General features: G+C 36.8%; 2 protein-coding genes across 5 annotated transcripts in view; one reads left to right on the top strand and one right to left on the bottom strand.

Moving 5' to 3' along the window:
• LOC109820960 (armadillo repeat-containing protein LFR) overlaps positions 1 to 8,011 on the top strand; it is a gene marked incomplete at its 5' end in the record, with an annotated part of 8,496 nt that extends 485 nt beyond the window's left edge. The window contains 7 exons of the mRNA XM_020387157.1: positions 3,500 to 3,669; positions 4,121 to 4,260; positions 4,369 to 4,619; positions 6,568 to 6,673; positions 6,758 to 6,896; positions 6,976 to 7,103; positions 7,520 to 8,011. Of these exons, the coding sequence (XP_020242746.1) occupies positions 3,500 to 3,669; positions 4,121 to 4,260; positions 4,369 to 4,619; positions 6,568 to 6,673; positions 6,758 to 6,896; positions 6,976 to 7,103; positions 7,520 to 7,775 (1,190 nt within the window). The remainder of the gene's footprint in view (positions 1 to 3,499; positions 3,670 to 4,120; positions 4,261 to 4,368; positions 4,620 to 6,567; positions 6,674 to 6,757; positions 6,897 to 6,975; positions 7,104 to 7,519) is intronic.
• Positions 8,554 to 14,843, bottom strand: LOC109822516. Of its 4 annotated transcripts, XM_020388733.1 has the most exons (7): positions 14,677 to 14,803; positions 12,522 to 12,651; positions 12,311 to 12,449; positions 12,110 to 12,226; positions 11,928 to 12,030; positions 9,758 to 9,967; positions 8,554 to 8,836 (listed from the first exon to the last, which is right to left on the bottom strand). In XM_020388733.1, exons 2-6 carry the CDS (start codon positions 12,614 to 12,616, stop codon positions 9,798 to 9,800), a joined length of 624 nt encoding a protein of 207 aa, XP_020244322.1. In that variant the 5' UTR covers positions 12,617 to 12,651; positions 14,677 to 14,803; the 3' UTR covers positions 8,554 to 8,836; positions 9,758 to 9,797. The 4 variants fall into 4 exon arrangements, 3 of the variants coding, with proteins under 3 accessions (XP_020244322.1, XP_020244320.1, XP_020244323.1); XM_020388731.1 differs by lacking the exon at positions 12,522 to 12,651 and having other exon boundaries at positions 14,677 to 14,843; XM_020388734.1 differs by lacking the exon at positions 14,677 to 14,803 and having other exon boundaries at positions 12,311 to 12,445; positions 12,522 to 12,647.

Genomic DNA, 16,497 nt, shown 5'->3' with positions numbered 1-16,497 from the left:
AATTAATTAACTTCTAATTAATTAGTGAGAGAGAGAGACCAGCCATAAGGTGGTTAGGGCAAGGGGTGAGAGGGAGGAGGGAGATAGAGAGGTTGTTGCTGTCGTCAGTCATCACTAGGGGAGTAGAGAGAGGAAGAGAGAGGGGTGTATGTGCAAAATTGGGAGAGGTAGGCCTAGTAGGGAGGGAGAGGGCTGTTGGTAGTGTCGGTCGAGAGTTGGGTTAGGGGGAGGCTAAGTTACCTCAGCATCTCGTTTGGGCTTTCAAGTTTGTGTCCGTGTCCGACACGTGTTTGATATCGACATTTCTTCAACACTCCTTGAATCTGTGTACATTTATTTTAGACATCTACTTGATTATATAGACATTTTAGTTTAAAAGACTTAGCATACACTTCTTGTATCTATTGCACTTCACGTCCACTTCTTGCAACTCTTTATTAAAAGGATAAAGAGGGATTTTTTTTGGAATTAGGGGCATTTTAGTCTTTTTGGCCCACATACCATGCAAGTTTGATATTAGAGTTAGCAGTGTTAATTGACGATTAACGGTTATGTGGGAAAAGTTTATGGGTATTTCTCTAAATTTGAAAGTTCATGGTAGTTTTTTGCATAGTAAATGAGGGCATCCGCAGTAAAGTAGATGTTGCTTCTACTGAAGATAAAAAGAGAGAGAATCGACTAAGGGCCCGTTTGGATAATGAAAATATTAGAAGTAAGAAGTAGGTTATAGAAGTAACTTTCAAAGCTATGAAGTAGGAAGTAGTGGAAATAACATTTTTTTTGTTTGTTTCATATATTTTTAGAAGTAATGGAAGTAGAACTTCTTCCTCTTCATTTACTTTTTTTGTTTGGATAACATTTGGAAATATTATTAGGAAGTAATTTTATCAATGAAAAGTTGTTATAAGTAACTAATAAAGGAAATATTAATAAATTTTTTTTATGTCATAATTAATATGCATTTCAACTACTTCCGAGCTACTTCTGAGTATTGAGGATTGGAAAAATATTTTGGAAGTAAGGATGACGCGCGCCACATAAGCATTTAGGAAAGTATTGTAAGTAAGTTTTTCAGAGAACCAAACACATTTTTTTGCTTAGAAGTAGCAGAAGTAGCCTCTACTTTTTTAATTCAGCTACTTCACAATTACTTCCGTGCAAACAAACAGGCCCTAAGGTGGTTTGATCATGTACTACAGAGACCTTTTAATGTATTGGTTAGGAAAAGTGATAATATTATAGTTAATGAGGGCAAAGAGATCTTGATGTAGACCTAAGATAACTTGGTTGGAAGCAATTAAAAAGGATATGATTATGGTCAACTTAACAGAGGAGATGGCCAAAAATCGAACGCAATGGTAGAATAAGATTCATGTAGCCGACCCCAAACGTTTGAAATAAAGACTTGTTGTTATGGTAGTTTTTATGAAGCCTCTAAACCTCATGGGTGATTGGTGAAATTTACCCTTAATTTTATCAAAAAAATATAGGACATATGCAACCAATGAGACATTAGTTTTCATTTGAAAGATAAAAAGTAAATTTAACACATAGCTATGCCAAATTACGACACAAAATGTTCAAATTTTTATTAATTTATAGAAACACAAGATAGGACTTTAACCAAGAGTCCTATTAGGTAAATTACTTCATCAAGAATCCTAGGAGCTAAGTTGACCCTTTTCCAACTCGAGAAAAAGTTGATAAATTCACTATATATCAAAAGAGAAGCCAATAGAGGCAATTTCATAGTAAAAAGTGGCAGATACTGATAGATCCAAAGGCGAGCTTTGGGAATCATTAAGTAATAGAAACCAAACTTGTCCTAATATAATTATTAGTATTATTGTTCCTTTAGTTACATTTTATCTTTGTGGTTTCAGTACAAGTTATTTTTACTGTTCCTTCAGTGCGGTTAAAAACCTAAAACCATTGAGGCAATGGTGCCACTTGGTAAAAGTTTGTTAGGATTCCATTAAGGAAAGCTAAACTTGGAGTTCATAGCACCTCGTTGTTTTTTATTAGGATCTCCCTAATTTGGAGCAAGGGGATTTTTAAAATTCATAAGGCAGTAGGCACGCTATTACAAGCTTGTTATATAGTGACCTGCATTCATAATGCATGAAAGGTCACTCGTGGAGGTTTATTAGGATTCTCCAAAATTTCCAACAAAATATTGTAGTTGCAAGAACCTCGTTGAAAACTTTGGGCACAAATTTCATTTGGCATCCTAGTTTGTATTTCAACTTGTTTTGTAGACTCATTACGTTCTCACGGTGGCGTCTTAAAATCTTTGTATGCTGATCCCTCTTTTCATCTCAAGATGCTAAAACAGTCTATATCAGTTTCATCCATTTTTAAGTTAGATGACATTCATGGAATCATGCTCCGTTAAATTATGGATTGTTTTTGGCATATCATATGCTTTAAAACTATGAAGCTTTTTAATGCCCCAATTTCACTTATATTTCATAGAACATGTCCACTATTACAGCCCACAACCCAATTTGTTGCAAATTTTATAGAAAGAGGATTTTGTATGTGCATTAGTCAATTAAGTCATTGTTCTACATGTGAACAACTTCCTCTGCCTATTCTTTTTTATGTCTTTTTTTAAATATTCTTCTTTATATGTTTATATCATATCTAAACCTAAATTGTTGCAGATTTGAGTCTAAATATATATGTGAAATTCATATGCAGTATCCCTATCGCGTTGCAATTGTTCTTCTATTGTGCTTGATCCTTGTGCTCCTTTGTGTGATGTCCTTAGGATCTTGGATGCATCATTACAAAATGAACTCCCAATAATGCAAATTTTATTCTTTTTCATTTAAGAATCTTTTCAAATAAAATTTTGATAATTGAAACTTTGGTTCTACTGATAACATGTTTGTAGCAATGTATGCTTATATGTATAATTCAACAGCTGGAATATAAGTTTAAGCGTCAGATGCATTAACTTATAGGGTCACGTGCCCTTGTTGCTGTTACTAATGGGAATTTCTCCTTTTGTGACTGTCCCTCCATCTTGTGATTGTAATGAATTGAAGAGCATTACTACATGAGCAATTTCTAGTTCTGAGGAATAAATTAGTGAAATGCTATAGTGCTCATGATGTAGACATGGAGGAGTCTATCTTATTGAGAGCTCCAGACTGAATGATGATTTAGATTGCAGACACTGTCTAAAACTTATTAAGCTTATAGTTTAGCTGACAAAAAACTTTGTGGCTCCTGCTAGAAGCTTTCGTCATGTGGGCATTGTTACCTTTTGACTCGTTGATGAAATGATTTTGTCTTGTTCATTTTCTTTCTTTTGTGTTAAAACATCTTGCTTTTATTAAATAATTATTATTCCATTATCTTTTTATATGGCTCATAAGGAGTTCTCTTTTGATTCATGATGCTAGTGTCTGGAGAGAAAAAGCTGAATGAAATTCAATGCAGGAAAGTTTCTCTATAGCTCACAGGTGTTATGTTTATTATCTTTCTGCAGAACAGAACAACAAAAGGATTGTCCTCGCTCTACAAAGTGGACTGAAGAGTGAGTTGACTTGGGCTTTGAACACTCTTACGGTGCTATCTTTCAAAGAAAAGGATGATTTACGTAGAGATGCCACCCCTCTTGCTAAGATACCAGGGCTTCTAGATGCTCTTCTTCAAGTTGTAGGTGCTATTATCATTGTTTATTTTTGTGGCAACTGTTCTTATCACTTAGTAAAGGCTGCTAATGGATCCATTAGATTCTCGATTCTGAAGTTTTACTTGCTGATTCAAGTTCCAAAAAATATTTGAATATTACCTTTTTCCCTCAAAGTGTTACTCCACATTTCATTTGATGTGTATCTGTAATTTGTTAACCTATTTATGCATGAGTCTTGCCAGATGAGTGCTGCTAATGGTTCTTATATTTGTAAATGACTTGTAGACCTTCTTAGATCTTATTTGACAATGCATTACAAAATGCAGGCGTTGCTGCATTTTGTTCCAAACTTATAACTAGATAGTTGTGTTCTCGTTATTGTTCTTGTATTATTTTATTTTGCCATTGCGCATCAGCTTCCTATAATACAATGGATATGCATTTTAGACAAAGTGCAAGTGTTTAATGAAACAGGTTGATGAGTGGCGTGACATAAATTTTCCAAGGGACTCAACGAAACCTGCACGAGTAAGATCATTGGGTGCAAATTCTGCGGTTACAGGTTTTGGAAATGAATGTGAGATAACAGCTACTGGTACTCGCCTGCATCATGGGTATGCTATTTTTATTTTGACTCTTTTGTATGACATGTCATCACTGATCACCTTGTCCAGATTGATTGCCTCAAATACTGAGTTCAATGTAAAATCATTGTCTGGCAGCCCTACAAGTGGATCATCGATTCCAGAGGTCTCCGCCGAGAAGCGTAAGCGTCATGCTTTCGAGTGGTGGTTTGATGAAGATGGACTGTTTAATGTAGACGAGGAGGGTCGGTCTGAGAAACAACAATGTGCTATTGTTGCTTCAAATATCATCCGGAACTTTTCTTTCATGCCAGACAATGAGATGATTATGGCCCAACATAGACACTGTTTGGAAACGATATTTCAATGTATTGAAGATCAGAGTACAGGTGTGGTACCATTTCCCCAAAAACTCTCTTTTCAGATTAGGATATATATATATTATTTTTTTTCTCATCCTAGTTTTGAAAAGCCTATTTTGGACTAGAATATATCTAGGATGTTTTTAGTTTTAATAAAATGCCGTTATCACATAAATGCATTTTGAGACAAGGTGGTTATTGTTGTATCGTGATTAAGATATGTGGTATGCTTGGCTTCTGCTAACTATTGTGTCAACAGTAATTAAGCAATCTTTTGTGGATATACTTTCTAATGGAGCCACTGTGGTGCACTCTGAAAGTACACCTGCACTCAATTTGCAAGAACAAAATTATTTAGTACGCTCTAGTGCTGTCATGCTGTAATATATTGCACCTTTCTTAGACACACATATTTTGTTATGGAAAAATGGAACATTTGGGTTCATGTGTCTTTTGGCCATTATGAATATAAGATAAAGGCTCATTTGAAAACAATTGCATACATCAGAGAAGGTGAGATCTTAATTAGAGCTAAGGTTTAAGTATTTATAAAATCTTACTATAGCAAGAGGCATGTAGGAAAACATGAGTTAGTGACGGATGTTCTCAGCTGGAGGCTCGGAACTGGAATTTACCGTCACTAGTTTATTCTCCGTTTTGGAATGTGACTGCAATATTGTGAAGAGAAAGAGTCTTTTTGTTTAGTTCAGGCTATTAACCAAAGTGCTTTTATCTTCTTTGTGTCCTAATTATGTGGGCTGCATGAGCCTGTAGGATGTGGTGGAGTTTTTCTAACTTAATATGCAGCACATTAACTAACCATGAATTCATTATCTATGTTGGACTGGTTACTCACGTGTTAAATACCTACATTCTTTGACACGTGGCACACACTTCTTGATGATGCCCTTATTTATGTACCAAATTTTTTATTTAGCATGCATATCGTCAATACTAGTTGAAGATTGCAGGTCTTTTTTTCTATTTATTTGTGTTAAGAGTATAAAATTATAATCCTCAAGTCTCACTAAAACTTCGGAGTTTGGGTGTAGTGACTGATTAAGAAAAAGGTATCGCTTCGTGAGTCTAGGTTCTGGCCCATGAAAGGCCTTCGGGCATATGTTAGAGTAATAGTATAAAATGATAATCGTCAACCTCACCAAAACTTCAGAGTTTTGGTTTAGTGTCAGGGTCGACAATTTGTTTGGTTTAGATTATGGATCTAATAGCTCTGTTCCTTGAATATTATGATCAAATCATGGAAGTCCATATGGACCAAAATGATACTGTCTAGTCTGTACAGTTTTATAGGTAGCAAGGATTATGAAGCAATGCCCATCTTGGACATGTTGATGCACATATCAAATTACAACTCTTCTTAGGCACTCCTGCAACATTTACATTATATTTCTCAAATTCCTGGTTAGAAACTATACTTTTAATTAGGATACTTGCCAGTCACTTGCTAGACCTACATTTTCTCATACACTTTTTTTGTTAAAATTACAATTTGAGATCGTTCACAGCACTGTCCATAGAGCATATTGTTGAATTTCTGAGGCAAAATCTTGTTGCTTCTTCTGCTAATAAGATTTGAAGTAGAATATGTGGAAGAAGTGATTAGGAGAATTAGTACATCCAACATGGTTTTTTTTTTTCCTTTGGCAAAGGTAACTATAGATGTTACAGATGATGTTGATGAGGATTTAACTAAGAGCAGTTCATAATTATGAGTTGAAATAATGTGGGTAGTGGGTACAATGGATCATTTGTCCCTCTTTGACTTTTGCATGTTAATAATAGTTGGCATGGGCACTGGGTAGTCTGATCCTAAGCGCAAGAGTGTCTATTCAGCAACAATCCATGCATATTTAATTTACTTATTTTGCATAATACAATTGAAAAATGTTGCACACACATTCTCCCATCACTATTATGCATTTGATCCTATCATTTAGTTTATTTACTTCAACAGAAGATGAGGAGCTCATAACCAATGCTCTGGAGACGATTGTCAACCTAGCACCGTTGCTGGACCTACGAATCTTCAGCTCATCGAAGCCATCTTTTATCAGAATGACGTGAGATACTATTTCATCACTATTTCTTCTCTCTTTTCCATTTTGAACTGTCAGTTGTAATTTGTTCCCAAAAAATCTATCCAGTGAGAAACGTGCTGTTCAGGCCGTCATGAGTATGCTGGGGTCTTCAGTCAAGGCTTGGCATTGTGCAGCAGCTGAGTTGCTTGGGCGCCTAATAATAAATCCCGACAATGAACCATTTCTTCTTCCTTCTTCTCCGTTGGTTAGCATATGTCGCAACCTAAATCATGTATGCATGAATATTGTTTCCTTTCCCTTAAGATGGTGAAGCCTGTGTGCAGATATACAAGCGGCTAGTTGATCTTCTGAGCTTACAAGCAGTGGATGCGCAAGCTGCTGCTGTTGGGGCACTTTACAATCTTTCAGAAGTGAATATGGACTGTAGGTTAAAACTAGCCAGCGAACGTTGGTAAAGGCCATGACACGACTATCTTTTTATATTACGGTTAATTGTACATAGACCCCTTGTCTTATCGCTGTTTTGTACTTATTACCTTGTAGTTTCATTGTTGCAGTATCGACGATGTTTTGAACTTACTAACCCTATAGTTTAATTTTTAGAGAGAGACCACCTGCTTTAATTATTTTTTTTATTTTGACTTTTTAACCTGGGTAAAATTTTGGTGGACATTGCCCCTCGGTGAAATTAGTGAGTATCAGAGGATAAAAAAGTCAAAAAGTTAACCTAGGGGTTCCATCTGCAACAATGCAACTGCCAGGACTAATAAGTTCAACACTGTGACTACAGGGGGCTTATGTGCGGCTAACCCTTATTATGGAGCCCTTATCCTCCATCTCTGATTTAATTTGTTTGATTTGATTCAGGGCGGTTGATAGACTTCTAAAGATAATAAGAACTCCACATCCTGTGCCCGAGGTCTGCAGGAAAGCTGCAATGATCTTAGAGAGCCTGGCATCCGAGCCTCAAAATAGGGCAGTGTTGGCTGCTCATGAAACAACATTTACCGAGATTCTTCTGTCTGATGGAAGATATGCTGATACCTTTGCACGAATATTGTACGAGCTGACTTCAAGACCGAACAATAAGCTTGTCAGTGGTCGTGCTGTTTGGGGTATGTGAAGACAAACAAGATTTAATCATCGAAAAAGGGCTTATCCTATTATGCAGTGTAGCTTTTTGTAACATGATTGTTGTAGTTAGTAGGCGTCTATCGGCTTTAGATGGGAGGTACTTCATTGATGATTAATGTGAGAACTGAAGAAGCCGTGTAATGTATTAACTGCTTAATTTAGTATTAACTTATCAAAATGTTTTCTTTTGTAAATGAAACCACTGCTTTTGACTGGCTTGTTATATTTTCCTCTTGCTTGTTTCTGAGTTTTACTCAATGACTTGCAAAAACCAGTTCATTTTGTTCTCCAAACAGATTGCAGTGTGCTTGCAGAGCTTGATTGCGTTTCCAGTACCTGCGTAAACGCTGGCTGACAACACATTTTCCAAGTTGCCTTTGTAATAGAGAACGTTTAAGTTAAAACATAATTGACAATTAATATATCTTCTTATTAATTGTATATTTGTATGCCATAAAATCGGATTACTTTATAGAGCTACCGCTATTCTCATGTTATAGAATTTTCATTATTTTTTGGAGCTTCTCATGATTAAATAGATATATACTAGAACTCTAGAATGCAAAAATATAAATGCATCATTATTGCTTCCATTCCGTTTGATTGAGGATTACATCACATATGTACTCCTGCTGCTGACAAGTAGTGTAGTTTCTTTAACAACGAACCCTATAGAAAAGTTTCATGACCACAGAGAGGCCAATATATAGCATTACATAATTATATGCCTTGATAAAAGATGAGACAAGAATTTACTTCAAGAAACAAAAACACATAAAAACTGTTTTATCTTTCGTACGCATACCCTCAAATAACATTGTAGCTTTGTTAAAGTAGGAGTCTAGGAGATAAAGCAAGAAAGAAATCAAGGACATTTTCATCAACGAGCCGAGATCTCATTTTACATATTTCGAAATCACACTTCATGATACCCAGACCATGAGAATTTCAAAACAAAGTTGTTTTATGTCAACAAGCTGGGCGCACTTTCTTGTGTCTTGGCTATGACACGCTGCTTCCGTGACATGGTCAATGAAGAAACAGGGAGACCTGAAAGAAATAGACATTTGCATTAAAGACTACTTTGGCAGTTGACAAGCTTCTTTCCAAATGTTTAATTCAGCTAGCATAAATAGAAATCTACAGTAGAAAACCACTATATATATTGATATATGATTCATAAAGTTTGTATATGTAACGCGCCGCCCCGGAATCCCGGAGTCGGTACGCTATTAGATCTGATGGACTGGCCTCACAAACCATCACATGTCTTTTCAACACGTTTTGTCCTCACTCGCGTGCTCCCTAGAAAACTTCCCAGGGGATCACCCATCCTAGAATTTCTCCAGGCCAAGCACGCTTAACTTTGGAGTTTCTAAGAGTTGGGTTCCCGAAAAAAAGATGCATCTTAGTGGTATGAGTATTCCAATCAAATCTATCAATCACATCACCCTCTCAAGGGTTGGGGTATTACAGTATATGTTACTAAAGAAAATAAAAGGAAAGCTATATCAAGGGTATACAACAACAACAACGACAACAAAGCCTTTATCCCAAATGTTTGGGGAGCTATATCAAGGGTATATGTGCCAAAAAATCTTAACTCTTCTTTATGATGATTTCTCTCACAATTATCAGTGTGGGAAATGGACCTGACATAATTTACTATAATTCTGCATCAATTTACCCAATAACAATGATTTCCGTGCTAACCGTTTGCTTTAGAATGTTCGCCATCTAAGAAAATTTGATCTGTAAGAGTTCTTAATTGTTTGGATCATAATTATTTTTATGTCCTTAAGTTCGGATTTAGATAAAGCCCCTTATTCAGTTGTCCAATATATGCTTGCAGCTGCATGACAGAAAAACTTCCATAATACTCAATTTTGGTTTGCAAGTCTTTTAAATGATATGGATCAACTTAGGAGTGGATTCTATAAATTAGACTTCATGAAGAAAAGAAGTGATTACCCTCCTTAGCTTTGCAATGTCATCGTGCCAGACTAGAATTTCATGAAGCTTTTGTCTCGGTTGAGTAGCTAGAATGTGAAGCTTGAATATTCAGCAGCCGCTGTAATGGGAGGAAGTATGGAATGATTGATGCTAGTATCAAACATAGAATAGCTGCAGTGCCTACCCACCAGGCTTTATGTGGAATCCCAAGTGACAGTTCATCACACACTGCAAAAAATGCTGTGATGGTGAGTTACAATTATAGATAATTTACGACAAATAGAAACAATTTCAGAGAAGAATATGGAATTGAGTCATATCCATCATCTGAAGATCAGACCCTCATGCTTTCAAGGACTTTCGTGAACTGGAATGAACCGGATTCATCTTCCATTAATTAATTATGCCAAAGTCAAATTCCTAGTAGGAACTAGGTGACCACTAGACTTGCTCTAAAAATGACATAAGTTACATGGGTAGGATGCCGTAGTGGTGTAGGTACAAGACACGGCAAATTTGTAAAGGTAGGGTATGGGGACACGACTACACAGCATGTAGATTTAATAATAATTTACGCGAGAGCAATATTATTTTTTCATTTCATGCTATGAAATGAAATTCCTATGACATTTATATGTTTCTTTTATACTATGGATCTATAAATTAGAATTGCTCGGTTTCTAATTTGATATCCAAAAGGCACTTTATAATCATACCTTTGCATTGGGTAAAGGCTGAAACTAGCCCGACTTATATCCAACGAGTTTCAAGAATTGCATGTGAAGTCTAGGACATACGTCCAAGAAGTATATGATGAGTGTTTTAAATCAAAACACATTATATAATTGAGTACACATTTGAATAGGCGTATGCAAATATATGAGGAGTGTCCATTGATGCTTGGTGTTGGATACGGCTACAGCTACAACTAGAACCCATGCAACATAAATGACCATATGAATTAAACAGGAAAATAGAATCATGTTAAGAAAAATATGTTTGATCAAAGCTCACATTAATTTTTTTTTTAATCTTTAATGGTTTCATCAATGATAATTAAATTTTCCTCCTCTTTGCCTATAAATGCAATGTGCCAAGAGAATTACTATTTAATACTTAATAGACAATGAATTAAAGTTCACAGGTAAAGAACAAAGTTTAGTTTAACTGTCGGTAACCAATTTAAAATGTTTATCCTGATCGGGTCATGTGTGCCTCCATTTTCTAGCTTTATTCACTTTGTATAGATCATGAAATTGGAACTCCCTATCTTTACGGTTTGTACATGTTCTAACAAGCAAATAAAGATATGATTTGAAACAAACACAAACACACTGGGGATAATAACCATAACATACTACCATTTCGTCCAGTTTAAAGAAGACCAACAGCTCCAAATCTGCTACAGTTCATATTTGGAAGGCAGCAACATCTACCAATCGTTTCAGTTGTTTTTTCCTGGCTCAATAGTTGCTCCCAGAACTTCATGTTCATGGTAGAAATATCACAAGGCTCTCTGAAAGTTAGGGTTTCATCAAGCACTTCAGATACTCAATTAGGGATTCAAGGACTTAAAGCATCCTAATCATATAGTTCACATAGCAAGAGCTTGACACTGAATGGAATACGCTACAGAGGAAATTAACATCATCCATGAAGAGAAAGTGGAATGGAGATAAACCATCCCTCAGATTCTATGGACTTGTTTCCTTGGAAATCATCTTTAAACTTCTTCAATTGTGAGGAAAAGAAGAGAAGTAAATAAAGAAACAGAACAAGTGGAAGGCATGAATACTGAATGCTTGGTTATTCACACAGGGTTCTATGCACTGATGTATACGAGGAGCAGGAAAAAACATTAAAAAAAAGGAACCAGAAACAAATGAAGCTACCAATACAAATTTGTCTCTACATAGCAAAGCAAAGGGCACGTGGAAATGAGAATATTTTCTAAACACATAAAAAAATCATGTCAGTTTGAATCTGACTATTTAGTGAACATAAGATTTCCTGTACTGTATCAGCAACAAGAAGTCATAATTATATTCCACAGTTTATGCATTGTCTCTTCGTATTTGTTTACTTCAACGGAACCAATAGCCCAGAAAAGGTCTCAACTAGAAGCAAAGAGACATTAAGAAATATCCACAAAAATAAAACCAGAATCAGCCTAGAAGGCAAAACTTACCAATGTTAAATAAGACAAATTCACTTTCCCGAACACCTGGCTTTGCAACAATTCCCGCAGGTTCCACAGTCACAACAATGTACATCTCTCCAAGTCCTGAATCCTACATTACGAACCTCCTAAGCGCATGACTCTACATATAAAACAAACTCAAAAGAAAACTTGAAGTTTTGAGTACTGACCAATGTACTCATATCAGACTTGAAAATTAGTTTCTCAGTGTCTAATAGTCTTCTATTCTTCCTTAACCAAAGGTCTCTCACATTGCTCTTCACTTGAAGGGAGAAGCTAGCAGGTATCTGTTGTTCCGTGAGATTGTGAGCTCAAGCATGTACGGATGAAGCTAATTGAACAAAAAACTAGGTAGGAAGAAAAGTACATACGGAAGCTGGATATGATATCTTGACTTCGTACCAATGAGTTTCTTTAAGACCATGTATGTTGTACACGCCTTGGCCCATCTTCAACGGTAGAACTTGCCTCACGAGTTCCTTGCCGACATTCAATACTTGAATATCCTGTCTAAATTTGCTCGGAAATGAGAAAAATAAGAGCAGGGACATTATGAAAGAGATGGTATTTTCTTATATTTACCCTTGATCATGAGGCAAGCAGTCAATGAAGATGCTTTGACGAGCCAGCAAAATGCAATATAAAAGAAAAGACAGCTGGAAATAGAGATTAAGCATGGGAAGTTTGCCCCAAACCTATGAAATCCACCTAGCTGTCATGAAGCAAGAAATTGGCAATCATTACAGGTTGACGAATATAAATTACTTTTTTAACACTGCAAAAGAAGAATTGAGAAAACAAAGTAGAAAGACTTTGCTCGATTTTATACGTTCTAAGGAAACATGATGAAGGTTGAATTGAAAGCATGCGCTCTAAAATTTACAGATGATCACATCTCTTTTTCAAGTAACAGAGTCATAACCAACTATGAATGACAAAAAGGAATAAGGAACCTGAATGAATTCCATTATACCAGTGGCACAAGGCTCTAAAATGCAGATTAAGCAGCTGCTTATGCGGGCTGGAACCGCACTGATTAGAGGGAAAGCTGTCACGCCCCGGGCCCACGGGCCCGGGGCGCGTGCGAGCCGTGAGACCCACCGAGTGTAACGTGCTATTTGGCTCAAACCACTGCCAAAATCGACTAGCCGATATTACACTTGAGTCTTTAGCTTCACTATATAAATCCTTAATTTTCTCTCATTCTCACCGATGTGGGACTTACTTTGTAAGGTGGGAAGTGTCGCTGTCATCTCACTTGACAGCACACTCACGTGGGATGTCACATTCACCCCACCTTACAAAGGCGATGTCCTCGTCGCGGCATGACAATTAGCACATCCCAGGCTACCAGGCAATGTGGATTATAGAGGTATAGCTCCTACAGGCTCTAGAGGTGGCTCCCGCCAGGCAATGTGGATTATAGAGGTATAGCTCCTACAGGCTCTAGAGGTGGCTCCCGCCACACGGTGTAGCACTTAGCCCCACATAGCACTTAGCTCCACACTTCCGGGTGGCAACGACTCTGATACCATTTTGTCACGCCCCGGGCCTATGGGCCCTTTGGCGCGTGTGAGCCGTGGCACCCATCGAGTGTAATGTGCTATTTGGCTCAAACCACTGCCAAAATCGACTAGCCGATGTTATACTTGAGTTTTTAGCTTCACTATATAAATCCTTAATTTTCTCTCATTCCCACCGATGTGGGACTAACTTTGTAAGGTGGGAAGTGTCGCTGTCATCTCATTGACAGCACACTCACGTGGGATGTCACAAAAGCGCTCCATTATGCGGCCATCCACATAATCGGGCATTTTTTTAGTAAGCGTTCAGAATTTTTTATGCGGGAAAAAGCGCCCCATTATGCAGTTGAGGACATGACTAATGAAGGGCCTAATGGAAAAGATTTGGATGAGGATAATAATGTTGAATTTGAGGCTCCCTTCAACGAAGAGTTGGATGCTAACGTTTGTTATGAGGAAGACAAGTCGATTTGTTTTTAGTTTATGAACTTTTAATTTTTAGTTTAAGTGTTTAACTTAACGACTTCTATTTGAGTATCTAGTTAATTTTGAAGTATGGATTGAATTTTTAAACAGTTAACTAGTTATTGATTGTTCAATTGCACGTCTCTTGTTCATTTTCTTGGTATATTTTCTACTTTTCATGAATTTAATATATTATGACATATGATAAATAATAAATATATATTAAAAAAAAAATCCAAAAACGCATAATTCCGCATAATACGATTAATCGTTAAGCACTCCCAGACCACACACATAACAGAACAAATGTTTTTGAACATCGCAATCGCAAATGGATGAGATGTTTCCGCATCAAAGCTCCATTCGCCCCATAAATCAAATTTCTTTGTTTTTTTTTAAACCCCCTTATGCACGAGGCAATTTTCGATTTTTAGGGGTCTATGGAGATTGCTGCAACCATTAAAAAAGTTCTATGACGAGGGTTTAACTAACTTAGGGTATGATTGATGTGTCCCGAATTAGAATCATTTTTTGACAGCGTTTTGAATCATATAATCAAAATACACATGTTATTAATTTTGTTATCTTCAAATGTTCATATATACAAAGTTTCTATTACACAAGAGATTCCAGATAAACCCACGACATAATAATTCAAAATACAAATTTGATTAGAATTGTGGGCTTGAGAAGAACAGTAATCGAATTACGAAGCTGAAGTAAATGAAGCGAGAATGAGGGGGACTCACTTCGGAATCGTGAGGGATCGTGGGATTCCTACTGCTGGAGATTGGATGAAATGCTCGGATTCGGAGTAGAGGGGGCCGGGGAGTTGGATGAAAGACAGGCGAGGCCAAAGTTTTGGTCTTCGCGTAAATTGGGCCGGGCCACAACAGCCCATGGATGAACTAATCGACGAAAGATCTGGGTTGTGGGCCTAGCAAACAAACTTGGTAGGCTTTATGGCTTGATAATATTGGCTCCCGTGAGGCTGTGAGTGCTTTAGAGAGGGGTTGGGGGTTTTGTGTTTTGGTAGGACAAATTTTTAAAACCAACCTATTTAGAAACTTAATTATAAAAAATAACTTATTTGCAACTTAATTATCAAAATCGACCCAGTTTCAGCTAAGTTTCAGCCAGTTGGCTGAAACTGGGTCCATTTTGATAAAAAAAAAGTTACGAAACTTCACAGGGCTTGAAGTCCCGTGAAGTTTAATAACGCGCTTAAACTTTATAGGGCTTGAAGTCTCGTGAAGTTTCTTAAATTATTTCTCTAAAATGGACCTAGTTTCAGCCAACTGACTAAAACTGGGTTGATTTTGACAATTAAATTCAAAATTAATCGATTTTTGCAATTAAGTTTCTAAATAGGTTGGTTTTGAAAATTTGTCCAGATATTAGTACCCCCTATCTTGAAAATTGCTTTTCTTATTCTCTCAAATCCTATTTGGTATTTCAAACTGGTCCCGCCGTTACTCTTTCAATTAAAACTTCGAAGCACAACCAGGCTAACTCCTAGCCCGATATCCTTAATTACCAAATTACCCTTCACTTGAGGATTATGTATATCGAGTGGCACTACAGGCACACTCCCAACCACACCTTAGGACACACCCCCTCTCTCAGCTACAGTGCACGGGGCTCACTTTAGATTTTTTTAAAAATCTAAAGTGAGCCCCGTGCACTGTAGCTGAGAGAGGGGGTGTGTCCCAAGGTGTGCTTGGGGATGTTTTTGTTTGACTGCTAGAGAAGACGTGGGTTTAGTTTTTTTTTTTTTTTAATTCCCACACAAACCTTTAGATGTAAAGGAGTATTCCGTTCAAATCTAATGTGAGTTAACTAGAGAGAGCAATTTGCAAGTGCCCATAGGATTTGAGGGACTAATAAGCGATTTCAAAGGGTTGGCGGACTTTTAGAAGATTTGAGGGACTAATATCTTAAAAAAAAAAAGAAAGAAAGCCCCTTATAATTGTACATGTATTTTACTAGCTGAATGATGCTTGTGCGTCACCCACATTCGGTCTCCTTTTTGCTTCTAGGTTGCTAATAAAAAGAGCAAAGCTTGCTTATAAATGTCAGATGACTTCTTTGAGAAACACCCGCACCTTGCTTGCTATATAAATGAACTACTGCAGTAGATATTTTTGCAAAGCCAAAAGGGACAATCAAACCAATTTGAGTGCTCTCTAAGGTTGTTAAAGTTCAAATAAAAAAAAAATTTTAAATTACAAAAAAAAAAAAAGGTATCAGGTCTTCATCATTCTAGCTACCATTGAAGAATCTCATTAAGGTGAAGGAGTGGGGCCCGCAGTTGGAGTGTGGCAAAGGGCGGATGAGCAAGAAAGGGAACGTGACAGAGGGCATCAAGCAAAGTTCACCAATTAAAAAATTAATTGGACCTACTTTCAATATTCAGAAATATGTTTGAAGAATAATAATAAGTGGAAAATGAGTCTGCCGACACTAGCATTATTTGCTACCGACAGGTAGCTTATATGCTTTAATTTCACGGTTTGTTTTTAGAATCTGTGCACCTAATATTTAAGGAGGTAGATATCTTGGGCTCCCTC

This window comes from Asparagus officinalis, chromosome 8 (genome assembly GCF_001876935.1).
Source record: "Asparagus officinalis chromosome 8, Aspof.V1, whole genome shotgun sequence".
Classification (NCBI taxonomy): domain Eukaryota; kingdom Viridiplantae; phylum Streptophyta; class Magnoliopsida; order Asparagales; family Asparagaceae; genus Asparagus; species Asparagus officinalis.
This window is presented reverse-complemented; position numbering and strand designations above follow the sequence as displayed.

Coding starts and splice junctions, on each gene's coding strand:
- LOC109822516 (XM_020388731.1), bottom strand. CDS start 14,828: ATGGGCTGTTGTGGCCCGGCCCAATTTACGCGAAGACCAAAACTTTGG. Junction 12,450..14,676: donor CGATCCCTCACGATTCCGAA/GTGAGTCCCCCT, acceptor GAGCAAATTTAG/ACAGGATATTCAAGTATTGA. Junction 12,031..12,109: donor AGTCTGATATGAGTACATTG/GTCAGTACTCAA, acceptor TTCGTAATGTAG/GATTCAGGACTTGGAGAGAT.